Genomic DNA, 24,502 nt, shown 5'->3' on the forward strand with positions numbered 1-24,502 from the left:
GAGGAATCGTTAATGTGTGCCTCGTCAATGCCTTCAGAAATTCATGTCCACATTCAATGCAAAGAAGTTTTGATGTGCAGGTTGACCGCTTGTTATCTGCCGGATACACGAAGGCTTTAATATCAGCCGCTGCGGAAAAGCTTTATAAGGAAATAAAGTGGGGTGAAAACAATCGAGCACCACATCTGCCAGTGGAAAAAAAAAAACTTGCAATACTTCCGTATATGCATGACGTGTCCGACAATCTGAAGAGGGTAGGGCAACGCGCTGGTGTTGCGGTGGACTATCGAAACTTTGTAAGTTTGGTTCACAAACCAGGCGTGGTCGTTGTACTCTGAAACACGGGAATGGTTTAGTGTGCTGCACCACTGGCGTGGTGTATATGTTTCCTCTCTCCTGTGGAAAAAAGTATGTGGGACAGACCGGCAGGTGCATAAATGATCGTCTCAGGGAGCACCACAAAAATGTGTAGAACACAGTACAGGGTCATCTGGGCATTCATTGCCATGATAACGCGTGTACGCCCTACTTTGACAAAAGCAAAGTGCTGGCTAGACATAATTTACAGCTGACACGTGAAATCACTGAGGCCGATTTCATCAGTAAATTTGATAGCTCGTGCGTCAGTTCCCCTTCGATTACACTTTTATCTTGGGAATTCGCATATCTAAACACAACATTTGAATGAGAAACAGCCAGTGCGCATTGTCAGCACGTGGCTAACATTATCATCATTGGAAATGATGCTCCAGTGTTTTGCTAAGTTTTCACATGTTGCGCTTGGTAGTGCCATATATATTTATTCCTTTATGTCCTCATGAATAAACTGTTGCAAGTCAGCCCTGTGTGCGTGTCGCTCTCTCGTGTCCCTGTCTTTGTTGCGCTGTGTCTTTTCCTCTTCTTGGTCCACAATTTCAGTCTCTGGCTAGGCACCGTAAGGGTTCTTCTCACCGTCTTCTGTGTCTGCGTGCCAGGCAGCTGGTCAGCAGGTGGTTCTGGAGACACTAAGGTGCCCACTGAAAAATAGGTTCCAGAGACAACTCTGCACATAGTAATGGAATTCCCATGATATTCACCCAGCCAGAACCTTGCTGGTGTGGTGGCTCAGGAAAGTTGGTGATCCAGATCTACATACAACGCACGCAATGTGTTATGCCAATAAATCTTAGCTGTGCCTCAGTGCTGTGTGTGCACGTGCCATTCTTTATTGAGCATCGTGTTCGTGTGCGCTGTACGTAGAAGATCCGCCAGAACCGCAAGGAACACCTACCTTCCAGAAGTGTTGGGGATTCAAAGCTGAGGCAAGCATTAACTGGTGCAGTGGTCGAGGTAAGCGAAAGACGTCTAAGATTATTTGCGGGGGAAAAAAAGGAGAGAAGAGGAGGGGCCAGGATCATTGCAGGCATAGGCAACTTTGCGAGATAAAGCACAGATAGGCAGAGGACTCGATTACAACAGATAGCAAAGCCTCGGTATCATGAACACGAATACAAATTGATTGGATAAGAGTGAATTATTATTATAAAACAAAACTTTCTTCCCCTCTAATTTGACAAAGTGTGCTTATAACTAATATCAGATATAACGAAGGTATTTTCGCGCTGGATGTGATTCAGTTTTAATGCTTATATAACTAATATCAGATATAACGAAGGTATTTTCGTGCTGAATGTGATTTCGCTGTAATTAGGTTTGTCTGTTTTACCACCTAGCTACATCAATCTAGGTAATTATTAGTCACCACCTCGACTTAAAGTGGATGCCCATAAAAATTACCCATCACCACAGGGAAGCAATGGTAGTGGAGCAAAAAGACAAAAGAGATGCAGAGGCCAGAGACACACAGGTAGGTTCATTGTTTAAGAAAATGCAAAGACTAATAGATGACATTTTGTGGGCGCTACATCTGCTAGTGCCTGTGGAAATGTCATAAACTCTGCAGAAGTAGACAAAAGTAGACAGACCAGAGATTCTGCGATAAAGCAGATTTTCTTCTCCACCTATGAATGTGTCTTGAAATTGAGAACTGCAGTCCAAACTTGGAACTGCGAACTTTCAAGCGCACTTGTCGGTCTCGGCTTGTGGTTCGTATACTCTTGCTCAAGGGTGTACGTAAAGAAGTTACTGCAAGTCACCTGTGGCAAAGCTGAATGTTTGCAGTGTTGCCACAGAGGGACATTCGCTCAAGCTCTGCTAGTGTCTGTTTTCTTCAACAATGGACCTGCCTGTACACATCGTAAACGTAACACAGACATTTCAATACCATAATGATGTGCAAGGAGCAGAGATCAAAGCCTCTGAATAGGACATTCGCACAAAGCGTGATGACATGGGCCAGTCAGCTCCAATGAGGACGCCCACCTTCTTACATTTAAGGAGCGTGTTGGTTTTGGCAAGATGGTAAGACATTAACAGATTAACAACGCAATTGCCGACGAAGACAAGAAAGGTGACAGGATGCGCGCTCACTGAGGAGAAAACCTTTGTCTTTGTCGGCAGTTGCGCTGTTAATCTATTAATATGCTCTATATTTACTTTAGAAAACGTTATAAGAAAGCTACAAAAAATGCATAGGCCAAAGAAAAATATACTGAACACGATATAACACAGACATTGTGTGATATCAAAAGTCATGCAATGACACACACATCTTGAACCTAAATGCAGGTGTCACCGTAAGGGGGTTACGGTGACACCTCCCCATCTTGCTCTCCTACTGCAGAAAAGAAACCTTAGGTTGCGGCAGGTAAACCTCTCTGCTTCTTGCGGTAAATCTCTGTTTAGGCTGTGGCATTGCACCTTATACTAATCATTTCCAAAGGAAATTTCTGTCTTTCTTCAGGAGGTTACTACGGAACAATTATCACCCCAAGGCCTGGTTTACACAGACGCCTGTCATATGTCGTCACACTTTTAAAAAGAAGCTTTGCAAAGGGTTCCCTACTACCTAACCAATGAATATCTCTCACTTTCCATCGTGCGTATCTCGGCATCTCACCTTGGCCTGGGGTACCGGGCAGTGTGACGACGTCGTTGGAACTGGCTCTGGAAGGACAAAGTTCGCCTGCAGCTTCATGTGGTGGCTCCTGTTCAAAAATTTTAGAATCTAAGATTCCCAGCTCCTCCAACCAAAACATGCGGGTGCACTACAATGTGGACTGGACACCTAATATGCAACAGGATGTGCTACGTGCTGCCAGCATGAATTGAAATGCGAGCGGGAACAAGACTGACCGAAGCCCTGCTATGTGCAAAAGCATAGAGTTGCAAAGAGCATCTGCAGTTGGGCTGGTTGATAGCAAACTTCGTTAAACAGAAAAAATTTAACAGTGTAACACAGGACAGAGTTGAACCATCAGCACGCCATTTTAGGTGCGAAGCAACTTATGCGCTCGGGCTGTCGGCGTCTCTTGTCGCCATCACGGTAAGCAAGCATCATGCGCTCGGCACTATGCGCTAGGTCTGTCAGCGTCTCCTGTCGTCGTCGTCACAGTAAGCAAGCCCCACGCGCTCGGCACGGCACGAGCGCGTGCCAAGTGCTCCCACGTTCGTCTTTCACAGCTGTCTGCGTTGCCGCTCATCATTCCAGCGTAGAATTTCACTTTTCTGTCGTCGTAATGGGGAGGCCGCATTTATGGGGTTATAAACCATTGCTTAAGGCAGTATGAGCCCATTAGCGGTGCATCACTGCATGATTCGCATTCCCCAGGTTTCACGTAGTGGAGCTGCATTTCGCTCAATGGGTCATTTGACACGCATAACATTTTTCTTCTCTTTCTCTAACTAGATAAAGTAGCGCAGTCATTGACTCGGAGTTGCAAAGTACGAGCTTCTTTCGTTTCTTTTTTTAACTCAGCACCAGACTAGCATGCAACAAATTACATGAATTTATTTACTTGTAATTAATGAAATGTTTTTGTAATTTTGCAATTCATTTATTACTTACATTTGCTATTTGCAGCGTCTGCCGCGTCGGCAGACGCCGCGTCGGCGCCGTGCGTGGCACTGCTAAAGTCACTGGAACCTGGAACATTGAAAGTACCGCAACCGCCGGAGCGAGCGCAGGCAACACTGCGTGGAAAAGACGAGCAGCTCTTCCTCGGGTTTTCTAGCAAGTTGGTTTCTAGGCTTGCTACAGTGAAGAACAGCACGATGGCTGCCGCAGTGGGCCCTGTGAAATGCACAAACAAAACCGCATTTCGTTTAGCCAGATCCGATGTAAATTACAGGTACAGTAGCCGACGGATTTTTCGGACTCCAAAAATTCGGACTTGTTGGATATTCCGGACTTCATAGATGTACCGGCAGGATTCCCATAGCCCTAATGCATTTTCGCGAGGGATTTTTCGGACGAATCTCGGAGCCAGTGTTCGATTTTCCGGACTAAATCGCTCGCTCCGAGCCACGCTACCCGATCTTGGAGGCCGCCATGTTGGATTTTCCACTGGCTTGGCTTCCAGTGCCCTCCTGTAGAGCCTTCAAGATCAGTACATGCACGCTATCCCCTCGTCTCCGAGGCCATGCACGCTCTTCCTTGGCCGACAAAACGTTCTGAAAAGCTGCACTTGCTTTTTTTTTGGTCCGTACGCTGTGTGCAGGTGAAAGCTTGCGAGGGTCAGTGAGCAACCGCAATTTATTCTCACACACGCCGCTGCTGCTCCTACAGCAGGGCCTGCGGCACATCGACCGACTCCACCATGCTGCAGACGGTGGTGCCCTGCTGACCCGCTTGCGCTCACGGCCATCCTCGCAGATGGGCGGCTGTGCTGCCTGTACGAGGAGGTGATCGGGAACCCCCCACCCAACACAGTGCAGTTGCCCCCACCCCAGAGACCTCCTATCGCCATCACCACGGAGCTACCAGGCATCTCCAAGCGGCGATCACCGACCTGCGCATTGCAGCAGACGGCGGCCTCACTCCTCCACGAGGACCTTGAGGGCCACCTGCAGGTGTTCGTCGATGGCTCCGTGGTCCCCGACACAGGCTCGTCGACGGCGGCGTGCATCATACCTGCCCTGCAGAAGAGTAGGCAGTGTCGCCTTCCAGCCCATGCGAGCTCCACAGCAGCGGAGGTAGCAGGCCTCCACCTTGCTGTCGACCTGCTCACAGAGGAACCCCCAGAGACTCCAGCAGCAATCTTCTGTGACTCCAAGGCAGCCCTCTTGAGCCTGCAGAGGCCGGAGAGGGCGAGCCTGGGGGTCGCCCTCCTCTCAACGCGACTGGCGGCACTACAGGATGCAGGTTGCCCGGTGTCCCTGCACTGGATCCCTGCTCATGTAGGCATCCCGGGCAACGAGGAGGCTGATGCCCTAGCCAAGAGTGCCCACCACGGTGACGTCCCCTTGAGTGCGGCAGTCACAGCCGCGGACTTCACGAGGCTCCGGCTTCAGCGGCATCTCCAGGTGTCCCATCCTGACAAGCGCGTGTCCTTGGGACACCCCCCACGGCAGCTACCGCAACGCGGCCTTGCACGGAGGGAGAGTTCGTTGCTACTCCGGCTGAGAATCGGCTGTTGCTGGACAGCCGCACGACGCCATCGGCTTGGCCTCATCACCTCACCTGCCTGCGCCTCCTGTGGTGAGCCAGAGACACTGGAGCACCTCCTGCTGGCCTGCCCGGCACACAACCAACCCCGTGGACTGCTCCTGCAGGAGTTTCGCCACCTTGGACTTCCCACCACACGACAGGAGGACATCCTCTTCCCCCGTCGAAACCACCTCCCGGCCCTGCTCAGCGTAGTTGAGTACCTGGACTCGTTAGGGCTCTCAACAACTCTCTAACACCGCCAGCACACATGGATGACCTTGCGGCCTTCCATGGGTGCTGGCTCCTTTCTTTTCAGGCCCTCCGGCCCTGCCCCACCACCCAGCCTTGGACTGGCTGACCACACCAGGCCAGCTGCGAGCTGTCAAGGCCCTACCCTCCGGATGGCGTGACCCCGTTCCTGCCCACCGGTCTGCTTCGCCCCTGCCATGGCGACACCAACACCTTCCTCTATACCCTCCTTCTCGTCCCACTCTCCCCTCCCCGTTGGCGCTGATGATGATGATGATGATGTGTGGTGTTTTATGGCGCAAGGGCCAGTTATGGCCAAAGAGCGCCATGTCAGTGTTTGTGAGTGTACAGTGGAGCGATGAATTCTGAGAAGTAGATGAAGCGTCGCTGTAAAGGGGCCTAAAAATAATCGCTGTAAAGTGCGTAAAATATAAAGGTACTAAAATCATGGAAATGACTAATGAGGTGTACTATGAAGGGAAGAATGCGTTGAGAAAGAATGACACGACATTTAAAATATTTAAGATGCAGTAATTGGTAAGAAGCACTACTGCCTATACAGAGCCCTTGAATCACAAGGGCCTGGAGGCATGTGCTATAAAAACTACCATCACAGCGGCACCCTCTGGAGAGAGGATGCGCTACGAACTCATAGGGCTAATAACATGAAGGACCACATCGTTCAAGAAATCGACGACTGCTTTGTCGTTAAAAAGCGGTTCTTCACCAAGAAACATGATGGGATGAAGAGGCAGATGATATCGGTACGCTTGAGGAAAATGTTTCTTTCTCTCTGTTTCAGCTTCCCGACACTCCACGAGGACGTGGAGGACAGTCAGCCTCTCACCACATCTACCACAGGTTGGTGGTTCATCACCAGTAAGCAAAAAATTGTGGGTGCCATATGTATGTCCTATTCTTAGGCGACAGAACAGGACATCAGCTCGTCGTGTTTTCGTTATGGGGGGCCAGAAGCCTAACTGTGGTTTTATCAAGTGAAGCTTATTATTTCTTTCCGCGTCCCATAAGCGTTGCCAGTGGCTTCGCAGTTTCTTTCGCAGGAAAGGCTTCAAATCTGTTGCGGGAACAGCAGCTGTAGGGAGATGTAACGCCTGAGATGTAACTGATGTGGCCATTTGGTCTGCTCGAACATTACCCTCAATGCCTCTGTGGCCCGGCACCCAGCATATAATCACATGCTGGTTAGAGATATATGCTTTACACAGGACGGAATAGAGCTCATTAAGTACAGGGTTTTTGTGTTTACAGAGTGACTTCAATGCTTTCACGACACTTTGGGAGTCTGTAAATATCATAGTTTTTTGAAGTTTTGATCTCATTATATACTTTACAGCCGATAATAGTGCATAGGCCTCAGCCGTAAAGATACTTGTCTCCGGGTGCAGTACACCGGATTCCGAAAAGGATGGACCGATGGCTGCATAAGATACCCCGGCATGTGACTTGGAAGCGTCTGTGTAAAACTCTGTACACGAGTATTTAGATTGGAGTTCTCGGAAATGCATTTTAATGTGTGCCTCTGGCGCGTGTTTCGTAACTTCTATAAATGATATGTCACAATCTATGAGCTGCCACTGCCACGGAGGTAACAGTTCCGCTGGCGCCATAGGACGATGATCAAGCAGCGGAACACCCATTTCCTCACTAAGATTCCTCACACGCAAAGAGAACGGCTTTCTCGCTGCAGGTCGATTGTGGAAGAGTGTGGCAGCAGTCACATCGTTTATTGTTGAATAAGACGGATGTTCAATATTTGCTTGTACTTTCAGAAAATATGTAAAACTGCTGTATGACCGCTGCAGATCAAGCGACCACTTATTCGACTCTACGTAGAGGCTCTGGATTGGACTTGTCCTGAAAGCACCAGTCGCGAGACGGATGCCCAAGTGGTGAACGGGGTCTAGGATTTTTAATGCACTTGGCGTTGCGGAATTATAAATTATAGACCCGTAATCAAGGCGTGAAAGGACAAGACTGTTATACAAGTTTAAGAGACACTTTCGATCACTGTCCCATGTTGTGCGCGATAGAAGCTTTAGGAGGTTCATTGTCTTCAGGCACTTTGTCCTCAAGTACTTAAGATGAGGGATAAACGTCAGCTTGGAATCTAAAATGATTCCTAGAAACTTATGCTCGCTCCTCACAGAGAGCGTATCTCCTTTTATTTCAATAGTTGGGTCTGGCGTTACACCTCTCTTGTTTGTAAAGAGTACGCAAGTACTCTTCTGTGAATTAACTTTGAAGCCATTTTCATCTGCCCATTTAGACAATCTGTTTATTCCCAGCTGTATTTGTCGTTCACAGATGGCAATATTACATGACTTAAAGGCTATCTGCACATCATCGACATAAACGGAATAAAACATAGTGCGTGGGATGGCTGTATGCAGGCCGTTCATTTTTACAATAAATAGCGTGCAACTAAGCACACCCCCTTGCGGCACACCGGTCTCTTGGGTGAAGGGCCTAGAAAGAGCGTTACCCACTCTTACACGAAATGTGCGGTTAGACAGATAACTTTCGATTGTGTTTAGCATGTTGCCACGGACACCCATCGCCGAAAGATCTCGAAGAATTCCGTAGCGCCATGTCGTATCGTAAGCCTTTTCTAGGTCCAGAAATATTGAGAGGCAAAACTGCTTATGTATAAAAGCATCTCTAATATAAGATTCAATGCGAACAAGGTGATCTGTTGTGGACACACCTTCTCTGAAACCGCACTGTAAGGGATCGAGTATTTTGTTGCTTTCAAGAAAATGGATGAGGCGCCGGTTAATCATTTTCTCGAAGAGCTTGCATATACAACTTGTCAAAGCTATAGGCCTATAGCTACTGGCCGAAGAAGGTTCCTTGCCATCTTTGAGGATAGGAATTACGATTGCTTCTTTCCATGCAGTCGGAATGTAGCCGGCAGAGAACATGGTGTTAAAGAGTGACAATAGTGTTTTGTGGGTTTCAGGGTGTAAGTGTTTTATCATATTATATAGTATTCTGTCACTTCCTGGAGCAGACGCGTTACTACAATTCAGTGAAGCCTGAAACTCCGCCATGCTAAATGGACGATTGTATGCTGCATTGGCTGTGTCTTTCCGACTCAGCGGCTGTCGCTCTGCTTGTCGCTGGTATTTTACAAATGTGTCTGTGTAATGGGATGTACTGGAAATATGCTCGAAATGTGCTCCTAGACAATTAGCCTGGTCCTCAAGAGTGTCTCCTTGTGTGTTTACTAAAGGTAGAGGATGAGTTTCGCGGCCTTTTATTTTGTTTACCCTGTTCCAGGCTTTGCGTTCGTCTGTATAAGAATTGATGTTGCTTATGTATTTTTCCCAACTTTCCCGTTTAGCACGTCGGCGTGTTCTTCTACCTTGTGACTTAATCGCCTTGAAGTTAATTAGGTTTTCTGCGGTTGGGGAGTTACGAAGCAGATTCCAGGCCTTGTTTTGCTTTTTCCGGGCTTCCCTACACTCCTCATTCCACCATGGAATACGTCGTTTCGATGGCGACCCATTTGTTTGGGGTATACATACTGATGCAGCATCAATAATAAACGCTGTAAAATATGCTACTGCATCGTCAATACCAAGTGCACAGACATCGTCCCAGGGCAGATGTGTTGCTTCACGAAACCGCATCCAGTCGGCTGAGTCGACTTTCCATCTAGGAACATGTGTAGAGCACTCAGCTTGTTTTCTAAGGCTTAGTACGATGGGGAAGTGATCACTTCCATAAGGGTTATTAATCGCATCCCACTTCAGATATGGCACAATTGTACTGGACGCTATGCTTATGTCTATGGAAGAAAATGTTTTGTGTGTAGGGCTGTAGAATGTTGGTTCTTTTTTGTTAAGCAAGCAGGCATTTGAAGAGAGTAGAAAGTTTTCTATTAGTCGTCCTCTCGCGTCACAGCGAGAGTCGCCCCACAGTGTACTATGTGCGTTTAGATCACCAACGACTATGTAAGGGTGATGGAGTTCATCAATAAAGCTTTGAAATGTTGTTCTAGACAGTTGATAAGTTGGGGGGATGTATATAGACGCGATGGTGACTAGTTTATTGAATAGCACTGCTTGGACAGCAACTGCTTCAAGAGGGGTTTGGAGTTGCAATTTCCGACATGCAACACCTCTGTCAGCTATTATAGCTACACCACCTGAGGCTGTAACAGCCTCGTCCCGGTCTTTCCGGAAAATAACGTATTGCTGGAGAAAGTTTGTTTGTGTAGGTTTAAGATGTGTCTCCTGAACACACAGCACCTTTGGATTGTATTGGTGTAAAAGTTCTTTAATGTCATCGAGGTTGTGCATTAGGCCTCTCACGTTCCAGTGTAATATTTGTGTATCCATATTGTTTGTGTTTTTGGGCTGTATGTCAAGAGACGAGTCTAGTTGGCTTATGGAGCCTTTCCAGGCCCCGTAATCCGGAGTTTGTCTTTCTTGGAGCGGTCGCGAGAATCGCGTCGCTCCGGAGGCGCTGGATGCGCCGCCTGGCTTGGGGTTGTGTCCATCGACTCCAGAGAGCCGCTGGACTTCCGCTCAAGCGAGCGGGGTGTTTTTGGGGTGGGCCTTGCCTCGAAAAGCAGGGCCTTGGAGGCCACCAACCCAGAGGTCGATGGGCCCTCCTTCAGAGACGGCGCAGCAGCGCTGGCTGCTGTCGCCTGGGGGGCTTGTGGCACAGCCACGGTCACACTCTTTGTGGACCGGGCCGATGCCGGAGTCTGCTGCAGCGTTGCCCCCTTTCGCGCTGCACCAGCATACCCTGCGGTATGCAGGAAGGAAACGCGTTTCCGCGCTTCTTGAAATGAGATATTCTCTTTCACTTTCAAGGTAATGATATCTTTTTCCTTCTTCCACGTAGGGCATGATCGGGAATATGAGGCATGCTCACCGTCGCAGTTTGCGCAGTGGAGAGTGTCAGTGCAGTTGTCGGAAGCGTGTTCTTGTTTGCCACATTTTGCGCAAGTAAGCCGGCCGCGGCAGCTTTGCGAGCCATGGCCAAATCTCTGACATTTGAAACATCTGCGTGGATTTGGAATGTATGGTCTTACTCGTGTCTTTGTGTAACCAGTTTCGAGAGAGTCGGGCAGTACACTCGTCGCAAAGGTGAGAATGAGATGTTTTGTACGGATTTCTTTGTTGTCACGTTTGATCATTATTCTTTGCACTTTGATGACATCCTGTTCCTTCCATCCTTCAACTAGTTCTTCTTCGCTCAAATTCATGAGATCATCATCAGATACCACACCTCTGCATGTGTTCATTGAGCGATGTGGGGTTACCGTGATTTCAACATCACCAAAAGCAAGGAGATTTGAAATCTTTTCATGTTGTAGTTTGTCGCGTACTTCAAGCAGTAAGTCGCCGCTAGCCATTTTAGTGATTTTGTATCCGGGACCCAGCACGTCTGTGAGAACTTTTGCAACGGTGAAAGGTGAAAGGGTTCTGACTGTCTTTTCGGCGCATTTGCTATGCATAACATGGTAGCGTGGGAAGGATTCCTTGCGTTGGACAAAAAATTGAGTTTCTTCGGTGCGTCCTCTTTTCGAAAGAGGGTGATCAGGTAGTCGGGGAAAGGTACTTAAAGCCATAAATACTTTTTGTTTTCGGCAGCTACGCCAGCCGCCCACCACCGAGCCCAACAAGGGGACGCTACGACACCCGAAGGAGACGCAGACGCCAGCTGTACGTAGCTACTATAACCTAATATAAATATCCTAGGTTGGATAGAATACACCAGGTTAACCCTTGCTGCCTGCGAAGTCGGAAATGAGAGGAAGAGAGGAGAAGACAGGAGAGATGGAAAGAGAGAGAGAAAGATGAAGGATGGAGAGAGAGAGACAGGAAAAGGCAACTACCGATTTCCCCCGGGTGGGTCAGTCCGGGGGTGCCGTCTACGTGAAGCCGAGGCCAAAGGGGTGTGTTGCCTCCGCTGAGGGGCCTTAAAGGTCCAAACACTCAGCGTCGGATCAACCCCCAGGATCCCCTTTTCCCCGGACACGGCTAAGCCGCGCACGGTCAGACGCGGGAGGGTCCAACCCTCGTGTGCTCGGGTACGTGGTGGCGCAACTCACCAAACGCCTGCTTGCGCAGACGCCCCTGCGGGCCCGTTGGCGCTGAGCCGTGCTCCCTCAAGGGCTGCAGAAGATAGCGCCAACCTTTCCCTTTCCCAACGAACCACTTCGTAGTACACACGCGAGAGGAAGGCGGCCGGAGGCGCGCGCGGACTTCGTTCGCTCGCGGGGCACGGGGAGAAGGCGGCGGAGACGGTGGGGAGTTGCATTCTGCTTTTGCAGCTGCCAACGGAGCTGCCGCGCACGCACCGTATCTTGAAAGTGATCTGCTATGTGGCCGAAGTGTGCGCCCGCGATCTGCGATGGGTACAAAGGGCGTTCGACGAGTGCCACTAGCTTCGTATGCGCCGTTTTTTTTTCCTTCTTTTTTCGACGTTCGCGTTGAAGCGAGAGAATAGACAGCGCGAAGGTCAATATGCCCGCGGTCATCGAGCGAGATGTGTTCATGTGTAACCTGTGCGCGCGTGACACCGTGCTTATTTAGTTAGTAAGCGCATATTTACAACTTTATACGGCCGATAAAACTAACATCCTTACTTCGTATCGCTGTCTATTAATTTGCTGTCGCAATCGATGCTCCGCCTTTAGGGCGAATGTGCGACATTTTTCTTAAGCCGCTCTAAGCCTCATAATTTTTTTCTCTGGGGGGCGGGGGGGGGGGGGGGTAGGGGGAGCGAGTTTTTCGGACTGTTCGGTTTTTCGGACTGCTCGATTTTTCATCCCCGCGAAGTCCGGAAAATCGGTCGGCTACTGCACTCGGAAAGTGAAGCATTCAACTGTGCGCCACCCGTTCTAAATGCAAAGCGATCCCGATGCTCGTGTGTCACACAAGATTTTTTTTTCGGATGACTAGGTATCAAGCGCTGCCACAAAATCGTTTATACGCGTGGATATTATCGCTTTTAACGTGGCTACTGATTTAACCCCGCACGAAATGTTTCATACAGATCTATTTCTACGAAAATAAACGGTCCCTGACTGCACTACAAGAAAAGGGATGCTAAAACAGAATTAACCAGGTCATGTTCGTGTTGTTTCAAACAACACACGAGAAAATCTATATTTTAATTTTTAACATTGACAGGTCGATCGATCTTCTCACTACACTTTGTTATTTTTGACACAGCCGCCCGTATTACAACGCTCTTCGAGCCACATTTTGCTCGGTTATGCATATTTCTGAGCATCTCCTCGCTTTGTTTACACAAGGCAAACCGCAGTCTTCAAAGCAAATGCACGAAGAAGCTTTTCCATCACTAAATGGCATTTAGGGAGTTCGATGAAATACCGCAAGGAGCTTCTCATCTTTGCGATATGAACAAGTTCACCAAGTGGGAGTGAACTTGTCGCTCTTTATCCGGTGCAGCCAGATATAGCACGGCGCTTGCTGTTGCTCTTTCCGCTTAACTGGTATCGCGAAAAGCGCTTTCCCGGACTCCCGGCCGTTGCTGCACCCGAACGTGCAGCACCCGGGCATTTCCTTTCGTTTTGTTTTAAGTCTAAAAAAGTTACATATACACTAAATTATACAAAATGCAAAATCTGACCTCGTTGATGACTCGTACGTGCGGCGTGTGCGAGCGATGTCTGTCTGCTTATCTCCTCCGGCGCGGCTTAGATCCGCCATCTATAGTGGAAAGTGATCACCTGACGGCAACTGACCAATCGGCGGCGCAGCGGCTAATTAGAGAAAAGGGCTGCGGTACTTTCCAGGTTCCAGTGACCTTAATTGGGAGGTACACGCTAGAGCTTTCTCGTGTCCTGTTTGCAGCTAAGGTTGCAACTAAGGCTCTCCCTATCGTCACGTTGAACATTTTAATTCCCCGGTGGTGCAATTGGCGATAGACGTCGTCAAATCCGAGACTGTTTGGCGCAGTTAGGCGCAATTTTCGTAGATTGTATCAGAATGGCGCAGTAAATCCCAATTGGCGCGCAGTTGGCGCAGGAGTGGAATCACTGCATGCATACCCCGGCACTCGGTATTTGCTTTCTCATCGTAACGTTTCAACAGGTGTTGGCTGATGAACTTAACCAGCAACGCTATGGCACATTAACGATGGTCAGTTCAAATGTTATGCCAGGAAAGTGAGACACTATTTTACAGCGAAGCTGTACATGGCTAGGGCATGTCTGCTGTCTGCGAACAAAAACTATCATCATCAGAAATGGCTCGAGCAGTCTTCCACAGCTCGTCTGCCCCCCTCAGGACGGTAGTAAGTGGTTCGTACGCCCGAAAAACAGTGATTTTATGAGGTACGACGTCGAGAGCAGCAGCATGAATTTATTTCTGCCACATGATAAGATGCTTTACTTTGTGCATCTGATCTAGTATTCCTTGTGGCACATGTGGTTTGCTTTATTTTTTTCTTGCCGCGCATGTGCACCACAAGTATTATATTCAGCGTGCCTTCTTATAATGAATTAGTCACGAGTGCATTGTCCATCCTCATTGTCAAAGTAGCTTTTGCGCAGTGGTCTCCAAACTGACTTGGACGGTTGTGCAATTTCCGTTCGAGCAAGCGTGTGTGATCATGTGAACACCAACTACACATTGCCTGTATCCATGAGAATCCAAATAATAATCGTCACCCACTCATGCGTGGGTGGCAGCCCAATTCAAAGCAAATTCAAGAACTGAAAGAAATGCAATGTGGACTCTCTAGCACTCATCACCCACAATACCACAGGTATACTTGCCAGTAACTTTCTCATGGTGTGAATTCATTGTATCTGAGGGACTGACACACACATCGAAGTAAGCTGGAAAGATAGCTCCTCTACAAGCCGCTATTTCAATTTTCAATAAAACAGGCAATGGATCCTAACAATCACGATAAGTGCGATCGAGAGACTGTATCTTTGCACATCATTGTTCACAGTGAAAAGCAGAAGCCATAGTGCTGCATTTCCGACTGAATAACAGTCGACGACGTGCGAGGTGATGGGCCAAGGATAACCCCATTTTTATGAAATGTACAAATTGTTGCAGCAAAAACGCTGATGGGCAGGCCAGAAGAATTTGAATAAATGCAGGATTAGGGGATGCTTTGACACGAGCAACAAGGCGCCTTACCTTGCAAACAGCACTGTTCTTTGTCGGAACAAAGTTACTTCGGCCAATGTTGTGCAGCCACGGCTTCTTGCGCAAAACGGTTCGACGGTGCCTACACGAGGTTTAAGAGAGGCTTTCTCGACCGTAACTTCGGATCGAGTTGTACAGTTTGCAATCAGCTCTGGTTCGACAACGACCTCTCCGAAATCAACGGGATACGGTTGGAAGAGTGACGGCACAAGGCGGTGGACGCGTGAACTCGGTGCTTTCCCGGGGAGGAGGACGAGCGAGCAGAGTTGCCATGCATATACGTGAAGAACGACGTAGCCACCATCGTCATGCTGTAGGACGTTTCGTACACCACCCAAGAACTAGAAAGCTCGGTGTGTTGTGCCGATGTGCGTGCCGCAAGGTCCGCCGATGGGACGGTCGTTGCCACTCTGTACGTTCGACCTGCCTCTTCCAAGCGCGATGTAGAGGACTTAATGAACTACCACTTTGTATGGCTGCTCGATCCATGGGACGACGATCAAACTCCAGTCCACATTGTTGGCGACTTCAACGTGGCCGTGTCGTGGCCAGATGGCAACTGGCTGCCCTCGTTTATGCTCGAACGGTTAGGGCTACAGAGCTACACCAATCCCAAGGTGCCAACAACCACGAGATGCACGTGTTTGGACTTTACCTTCGCCTTCACTGAACTCTCGGCCGTCTACCATAGCGACCACAAAGCACTAGTAACTTGCATGAAAAAATAAACACCACCAAAACATTTATGTATCCCTGTGTGGTACATTCAGATATGCCATCTATACAGCTGCGCTGGTCATCCACCTTCACAGAGTGCAATGACTCATGAATTTTAGATCAGAGTGCATTTTTTAGCAATAAGGCTGTTAATTGCCAATTACACCTGCTTCAGAAACTATACAGACTAAACTCACTCGATGCAAGTACCCCTCTGGTGTATGGCATCTTGCGTTGCCCCACAAGAAAGCAGCAGAAGTACCATGAGAATTTTGTTTTATGCATTTTTTGCAATTTCGCTCTGCCCAACTTTTTAAAACTACATCACAATGTCAAATAATTTTTTCACACAACATAACGCAACGTTACTAAATTAGTAGAATGAGCCATAATTCGTTAACTTTAGGAAAAAAAATGCAGGAGAGTTGGTAGGTAGGTTTTCGTGAGCTACAGGCTTCACCGGCACGTTGAAGAGCGTACCTGCAGAGTTGAGCACACGCGGGCCTTTGCCATCAACAGCGACTCTCTCTTGGACGGCGCCAAGGCATCGACAGACATTTCGTGGGGCCACAGCACAGAAACTTGAGCCCTCCAGAGCTCTTGGCCATCTGGGAGACAAAACACCAGCATCTGGTTTAACACAACGATTTACCTTGGAGTTGACTGATTTTCCTATTCAAATTTGTGAAATGCATAAATATCCTTTTTAGACAACAGCTGTACCTATTTGGACGAAATTGATTGCAAATGAGAGAGAAAGCTGAAAATTGTACTGACCATGGGAAGCATAAATTTGATTTAGGGCCTCAGAGTTTTCTCTGGTACATGCCGCAAATTGCGAGAACAAAATTTAAAAATCTATAACTCTGCACCAAAAGCATACACACAGCTCTATTAACTGCATCTGTGAGGACATTGCATATATGAATTACCTTTATTAGTTACAATGCTAACAAGGGCTTTGCAAAAATTCTACTCACAAATAGGTGGCTATATTTCTGAGTGATGTATAATACATCAATTTTGTCCACTCTAGATCCAAAATTCGTTATGTGGTATTAGATTTTTTTGCACCTGAATCACAGTATTGATGTTCACCCTGTCTCTCTCAGCAAGTGTAATTGCTAGTGGGTGTCGTTTGCGCTGCACTGAAGCGCGAAAGTAGTGTCGACAGGTTTCAACCGTCCTCATAATAGGGAATGGAGGATGACGTGCCTGTGCAATTACTAAGGAACTTGAGGTTGCTCGAGAAACACCTAAGCATACTCTAAGCCTCCTAGCTATAGATGTCTCTATATGTTCAGTTTACAGAATCGCGACATCATTTTCATTGACGAGTTAGAGACTCGGAAACTTGCCACTTCAGATTTTAAACTTCACAATTTTTTTACAATATTCGTTTAAAACAATTGATGAACGAAATAAAGAAATCTCCTCCCTATAAACTTTTTAACTTTTCTTAACCCTTTCATGTCAAACACAATATCTTTTGTTTTCATGTATTTAGATGGGAGTTGACGTGGTAACACTACCTAAAGCAAAGCTAGAGAATAACCGTAATCAGATTAGGCTGTCAAAGTATCCTTTCAAAACTATTTTGGTTAAAAGAGAATGTGATGACCCCAGTTCCATGTTCTTAATTTCACGTCTGAACCTCCTGTTCTGGTACGTCAATGCTACATCATGAATTTTAAAGCATTCTTATGCATTTTGGCTGCTGCGGCTCAGTTAAGTCTTTTCCAAGTTAGGTTTGCCAAGAACTTGTCAAGTTCAGCCTTTGGATCTCTTAGAATACAACACAGTTCACCTTAACCAATAAAAAAAAAGAACTAGGCCTGAGCAGATGTCGAAATCATGGTGAATGGCATGGGAACTTCAAGTTGGCATTGCTACCTGTCTCATTTTTGCATCTTTTTTAGCTTGCAAAGCCTCTTTGCACAATAAAAGTGACTTTTTGGTACTGTACAAGGGTAATATATTAATAAAGCTCGACTTATCCCTTTAGTATAACTTTCACCCTTTTGGTATTCAAACAAAACAGAAAAAGAAATTTAAGAAAAATCCAGATATTGCTGTTTTTCCATTTTTTTTTCCGGATTACCTGTGCAAACAAATGAGTTTAGTTTACCCAGTAGTCATATCCACCATGACCTAAACAAAGGCAGATACAATGCCTTTTCATGTCAGTATATTTTACCAAGATGTCAGTAATTGCAAAAAGCATTCTTTACTCAAGTATTATAGCTTCAGAAAATATGTTCTTAAAATGTATGGCAAATTGCATAGATGTTCCAGTGAACATTTATTATTTGCCGGTGAATGGTAGTTGACACTAGTACGTGGAAACTTCGAGACTGAACACAAAAGCATTGGTGAGCCTCAGTAGGAATGCGAGTGAATACAGAGGAGTGTGAGTGCACACGAGATATGAGTGAGTACACAGCCTAGAAAAATATTAGTGAGCGAGTTATCTGCTTATTCTCTCTGCCCATGTGTGCAAGTTATCTCCAACTCTTCCAAGTCCTACAGAAGTAGTAACAGAATCGTGCTGTCGCTGGCAATTTCTTTAAAATCCGTCTCCCCCACACCTTCCCTCTTTCTTCCAAGAGTACCCAGCATAGTGGAATTGTGCAATCGGAGCCTGAATAATTCCACTCCATTCTATTCCAATGCCATTCCCTCTCATACTGCGTCAGTGGGCAGAGCAATGCTCTGCCAGCGTTATCAGCGGAACCAGTCTGAGTGGTATAGAATAAAGCGGTAGGAATCGCAACATTATACAAACACAAGTTTTCTATTTTAGCACGCAATGTGCTCAAAAGGGTATCTCAACATCCAAGTGGTTCTGTAGTCCTGTGAGGCTGCCATACCCTTCACATTCATCAACAAATGTTTACCTCTCATCAACACGGGCGGATCCAGGTGCCTACTTAGGGGGAGGGGGGTCTTTAATGCGGTTGGGGGGGAGTGTTCCACAACTAACCACAGGCCTGTAACCAAATGGTCATGATTTGTTTGCATTTGCATTCCTTAGTGCCTTTTTCATAAACAGCATCTTGCAGACAACTATGTGAGCAGTTTAAAAACAATTTAATGACACCGGAGGGCATGCTCGAACCTTGTAATAGCAGTAAAAACGAAAACAAAAATTTTGTACAGGAATCTGGATATCAGATACAAATATGAATGCAAGGACGAATTAACAAAATTACACAAGCAGCAAAACCAGGAGAGTGCGACAATTTCATCATTTACCCTAAAAGGCCTGTCGAGCTTTGCCTTAGACCTTTTCATGGGGTGAGGAGGAAAGGGTGCGTGACGAGCATTTCCTCCTCTCTGGCTTGCGCGAGCCGGCGCGGCGCGGCTTCAATGTGTTGCCGGTCACGCGCTGCAGAACAATTTGGAGGTGTTTAAGCTAGTTCTGAGTGCAATTTACAGGATGTCAGTTTTTACGAGGTCGCCAAACAACTACTGTATAGCCTTTAGGTACAGCAGTCACTGCAGTATCTGGAAATTTCCCTTGGATGTGCCAAAATACGACATGCATCGTCAGCCGTGGTGTGTGTATGTTTTGTGAACTATGTTGGATGTATCGGTTTTTACTCGACGAAGAGTTGTTGTAAAACATTTGCATCAGCCACCGGCATCATTCTTACGCATTTTAAGTCTAGTAGACTTCAAATCACTATGTCTACATTAGCCTCCCGCAAGAGGCTGAAGGCTTTGCTCAACACAAGGAGCACTGCTCTTGGCAAACCAACATGATAGACACAATTGATTCGTGCTTAGATCAGCATTGCCTTTTTGCCCTGTAAGGCGCAATATACAAAGGGGATCGCATAAAGAGAATCCAACAGCTATTTGCAAGGACATAATTTCTGTAAGATGGGTGAATGCGTCGTAGATGACTGAACTTAGGAGACTGAAAAAAAAAAGTTCATATGTCCTCCTTTTGCGGCAAAATAAAACAGAACACGGCATAACGACGCAACAAAACTTCCCATGGTCATGCCGCATGCTTGGACCACTTAGACCATACGCTATATAGCAGTATCATTACATTGCTGTCCGAGACGGCATCGGAAAAGCGAAGTGAGGCTGGAACGAAAGTAAGATTTTTAAGGATGGTGTTTAAGTTTGAATCGTTCTTCACGTTGACGCTGGTGACAACTGTGTTTTCACAAATGGAAGCACTGAATACTGCCTTGCAAAAATGAACGCTCAGGTTTTGACCAAGCAGAGAAAATGGTCAAATTTGTCACCGAAAGCGTCTCTGGACTGAGGCAAAGCTTTCCCTAAATTTGGAAGGAGGTCTTGGCAGAGGCCGGAAAAGCAGCAGGTGATGACCCATTTGTTCCAGCTACTAGGTGAAAGAAGACTCCACGCCGCTATCAAAAAGGTTTCTCAGCTCACGTGTTCACATCAGTGAAGGACATGCATCGCCAAAGGTACTACGAAGTACTTGACACCGTGCTGTCTTCGTTAAGCAACAAAAAATATTTTAGAAGTTGATTAAGTAATTAAGACTGTAATTAGGGAAAATGCAAAAAATACTGAGTATCTCCAAGCAACGGTGAACAACATTACCTTGGTTCTATCCAGCTTCGTGGCATTTGCATATATTTAAATCTTGGTACATGATAGTAGGGACCCCCTGTATATGAGTGGGGTTCGGAAAGCTGGTCGGGCCCCAGCCCTCCCCTCCCCCCCCCTCCGGATAAATGAAAACTTTCCGCCCATGATGCAGTATCTGCCCTGCTCATTTAAATGACATTCTACTCCCTGAAGCGGCAAAATTGTGGGTGGGGAGGAACCAATAAACACGCTTTTACAAAGGTGGCAGTTGCATTAGCCAGTTTCACTCCTACTAAAAAGGTGGAAGTGAGGGGTGCTTTGCTTGCCGTGGGCAGTGATGGTCAGCGCAGCGGCCTAAAAAATTCCACATGCCGAAAAATTGCTATCAAGGGGGAGGTGGAAGGCGTGGGGGGTGTATTCGTGGCTTTGGGGGGGAGGGGGGGTGATCGCCCAAATGCCGCTCCCCCCCATTACGTGGATCTGCCACTGCGTCAACATCCGAAGAAGGTATTCTTTTAACATTTCCAAAATTTCTACCTTTGAGGCCAAACTTGCACTACACATTTGACACGGCATGCACACAAAGAAAAACATGGAGACACACATGATGTGAAAAATAGCAATTGTTTATAACATACAAAAGGCAAGGTGTACATATGCCCACAAAGAACAATCAAAATGGGAATGAAAACACACATGTTCCATTACAATAAAAGTCACTTACTGGTTTATTTATCTGGTTTTAGCAGATTTCCTTGCCACTTCATGTACATTTCGTATCGAATATGTAGCGTTGCTTGGCTTCCATATTCAAGAACCAATTATAGCCTACATATAACCATTTCACAGGGCGCGCTTTTAACCACCGCTTCGGGCCATGGCACTGCATGTCTTGCGCCGTGCTCACCGATCATGTTGCTACAGGTCCTGATGCTGTTCATGCTGGGCCAACTGTGCTCGTCAACTCTCGACTGAACGAACTGTGCCTGACCATGTCGGCCACCTGTTTATACAGCCACCAAGGGAACACGCAGAATCTGTGGATCGTCTCATAGCCCACCCACCACATCTGGTGAGCGCACGGTTATCTATCTGGGAAGGTGGAACTACATCCGCCTTATCGGCCACTTCCATGGGGGCTGAAAAGGGCGCGATTTTCACCAACGCTTCGGGCCACGACACTGCATTTCTTGCGCCACGCTCACCAATCATGTTGCTATAAGTCAGTTACTATTCTGCCTGTTGTTATCGTCACGATGGTGTGTTTATTCTTGCGGTGTCGTGGCTCTAAAGTTGTAATTATTTGAATTGTGTTCGCGTGATTGCTGTGTGTTTGTGGAGTCTTATTACTAGCCGGAAATGTAGAGGCCAATCCAGGTCCTATGACCAAACCTCAGGAGGAAAAACTAGAATTTGTGCCCACTGGGATTCAAAGAATTGAAGCTAGCAACTGTAACCTTTTGGATGCTATGAACAAGGAACTTCATCTTCATATTGTAGTACAAAATGGCCAGCAGGCACTGACTAAACGAGTAGCAGATCTTGATGCTAAAGTGGAGTCGTCGAGTCAATGCCCTTCTAACTACGACGAGGCCTTTTTGAAACTGCGCGAATCCTTGACAGAATGAACCCTTGAAATCGACGCGAAAGTCTCGCCTCTAGCAGCACACTCTCCTTCCTTGCCCAAAGATGTAAACTTTACATAAGTGCTCAGTTGAGTTAACACCCTACAGTCAAAAATTGACTCAGTTGACCGGCGGGTTCTGCTCAGCTGGAAAACATCTGTATTGCAGGACAAGATTTACGAATTGGAAAATTGATCGCGAAGATCAAACACCATGTTTTGTGGCATTGCAGAGAATGACCAGTTTGAAAACTGGGAATCTTTCTAGCGTGTCCATCACAGAGTTTTGCAGAAATCAACTCGACTTGGGTGTCGCCATCATCGCCAGAGCACATCGAATTGGCCGTTTCACCGTTGGAAAAAGCCGGTCAATCATAGTAAAACTTTACCACAAAAAAGAAGTTGAGTCTATTTTGTCCTGCAGCTACGAATTGAAAAATACAAAATTTAGCACCAGACGTGACTATTCAGAGGCTGTACGAGATCAGCGGCGTAGGCTCTGGCAGTTCTCCAAGACGATAAGGACAAACGGGGACCGAGTGTGCCTTGTCTTTAATAAGCTGTGCATGAACGATCAGGGTTTTGTGTGTGATCCGAATGCCAATCATCCTGTACCTATTACAAGTCGTGCCTCTCAATGGAATTCACCCCCGCTTTCTTCAACCTCGTGCACAGCCACTTGTTTGCCAACGCCCCTGCACTGTCCCAACAAAAGTTCGGATAACCTTCTTTCTTGTACACCAATATTAGAAGCATCCTGCCTAAATCTTTTGCCCTGTCATCACTTGTAGATTCCTGCTCTGCATCTATCTTTTCTCTGACTTAGCCAGTTGGTCTGAGCTCAATTTCTTCCGCTGCAACAGTATACAGCGAACAGGAGGTGGCGTCCTTATGACCATAAAAAAAGGACTGTTTCTTTACAATTCATACCAATTCTTTCCTTTAGTGTGTGCGGGTATCGCTTAAGTGCGGCGCTACTCGTATAATTCTTTGCACACTTTAACGTCCTCCTGATATGCAGGTAGGTGTTGCGACTCAATTTAACTGCCAAGTCTTGGAACCATGCAATTTGCTAACTCTATATTACTAACTTTTGAAGACCTGAACTTTCCAGAAATATGCTGGCCCACGCAATCTGTTTCATCAGGTCACATGGAAGCACATTCATTTCTACAAACATGTCTAGATTTTTCCCTTAGCCAACTTATCAGCCAGCCCACTCGAATCTCATCAACTTCTATGTATAAAAGAGCTATGAATTGGGCTAGTTGGTGTGCATTCATTTTTCTTCCACAAGTACTGTAGGACGCAACAATGACGAAAGGTACTCTGCATATAAAGTGGACACGAAGTGACACAGGGGAGCACAAACTACCAACTAGTTTATTGTCAGATCTACCACAGTATTTAAAGCACACGACGTATTGCGACTGCCGTGAACTATGGTCACAGCAGATACTCTCAGATCGCTTTCTCACATTCTGGTTGTCATAATTCTATCGGTGCATTCTGTGTGTGTACGCATTCTTTGCGTAAGTGATTGCAGCTTTAGTAAGCATGACTGAAGGCGTGCTCACGCAGTTCTCTTTTTATTATATTTCAAAAGCCTCTCGGATTTGCCTGGTTATTTTATCTTTTTTTTAGCGAAGACTGTCGTCTTGTCAAGTAAGCTGAGCATTTGCACATTCTACGGTGCATGACCAGATTTCTGGATGTGGCTACTTGCTCGCATGCATAACGATGTTCTCTAAGCCTGTCCATTCAGACAGTGTCCCGTCTGGCCCACGTATACCTTGCCGCAATTTTAAGAGGAATCTTGTACACCACATTACTTTCACAGGTTACATATTTTTACGTGTGTTTTAAGCTACATGTATCAGTTTTTACGAACGAAGCCATCGCCTCATGCCCTGGCTTAAATTTTTTTAACGCTATGCATATGCCTGAGGTAACCATCATGAAGCTGGGATATTTTCTTTGCTAAACAAACTAAAAGTTTCATTATCTTCGAATCACATTGGTTTCACCAATAAAATACTGAAAAGTATCCCTTAGTGCATGTGCCGGTCCGTGCAGTTTTACACAATCATGAGCAAACTGGTTCCATTCCATGATGGATATAGCTAAAGTATCCGATGTTGTCCGCTGATCGGCGTTCTCCTCCCAACTATCATACCATTCCTAACCAGGTACTGTCTGTAAACTTCTAGAACACATTCGACATTCTCAGGTCACCAAATACCTCGAAGAACATAACTTATATTCAAATACCAGCACGTTTTTCGAGGAGGATACTCTTGAGACACGCAACTAGCCGCTTCATCCATGATACTCATTCTTTCATAGATGTGCATTTGCAAATGCAATTTCTCTAGACTACTCAAAGGCTTTCGACTGCGTCCCACACCACCGGATACTGACCAAATTGGAATAGCTTAAAATTCACCCTAACATTCTAGTATGGATAAAAGATTTCTTATCTCACACAATTCAGATCTGTTAATGACACTACCTCATCTTTCGGACACGGCACTTCTGGTGTCCCCCAGGGCAGTGTATTGGGCCGTTACTATTTTTAATCTATATTAACGACCTTACATCTTCACTGTCATCCAGCATTAAACTGTTCGCCGATGATTT

General features: G+C 46.5%; 1 protein-coding gene across 1 annotated transcript in view; it reads right to left on the reverse strand.

The window, feature by feature from the left end:
* Nucleotides 1–352: 352 nt before the first annotated feature.
* LOC119437200 (uncharacterized) overlaps nt 353–24,502 on the reverse strand; it is a 60,630-nt gene continuing 36,480 nt past the window's right edge. Inside the window, exons 3-6 of the mRNA XM_049661089.1 lie at nt 16,144–16,271; nt 2,999–3,086; nt 858–1,016; nt 353–396 (exon numbers count right to left, since the gene is read on the reverse strand). Coding sequence (XP_049517046.1) covers nt 353–396; nt 858–1,016; nt 2,999–3,086; nt 16,144–16,271 — 419 coding nt within the window. The remainder of the gene's footprint in view (nt 397–857; nt 1,017–2,998; nt 3,087–16,143; nt 16,272–24,502) is intronic.

Source organism: Dermacentor silvarum, chromosome 1, assembly GCF_013339745.2.
Source record: "Dermacentor silvarum isolate Dsil-2018 chromosome 1, BIME_Dsil_1.4, whole genome shotgun sequence".
NCBI classification, from domain to species: Eukaryota; Metazoa; Arthropoda; class Arachnida; order Ixodida; family Ixodidae; genus Dermacentor; species Dermacentor silvarum.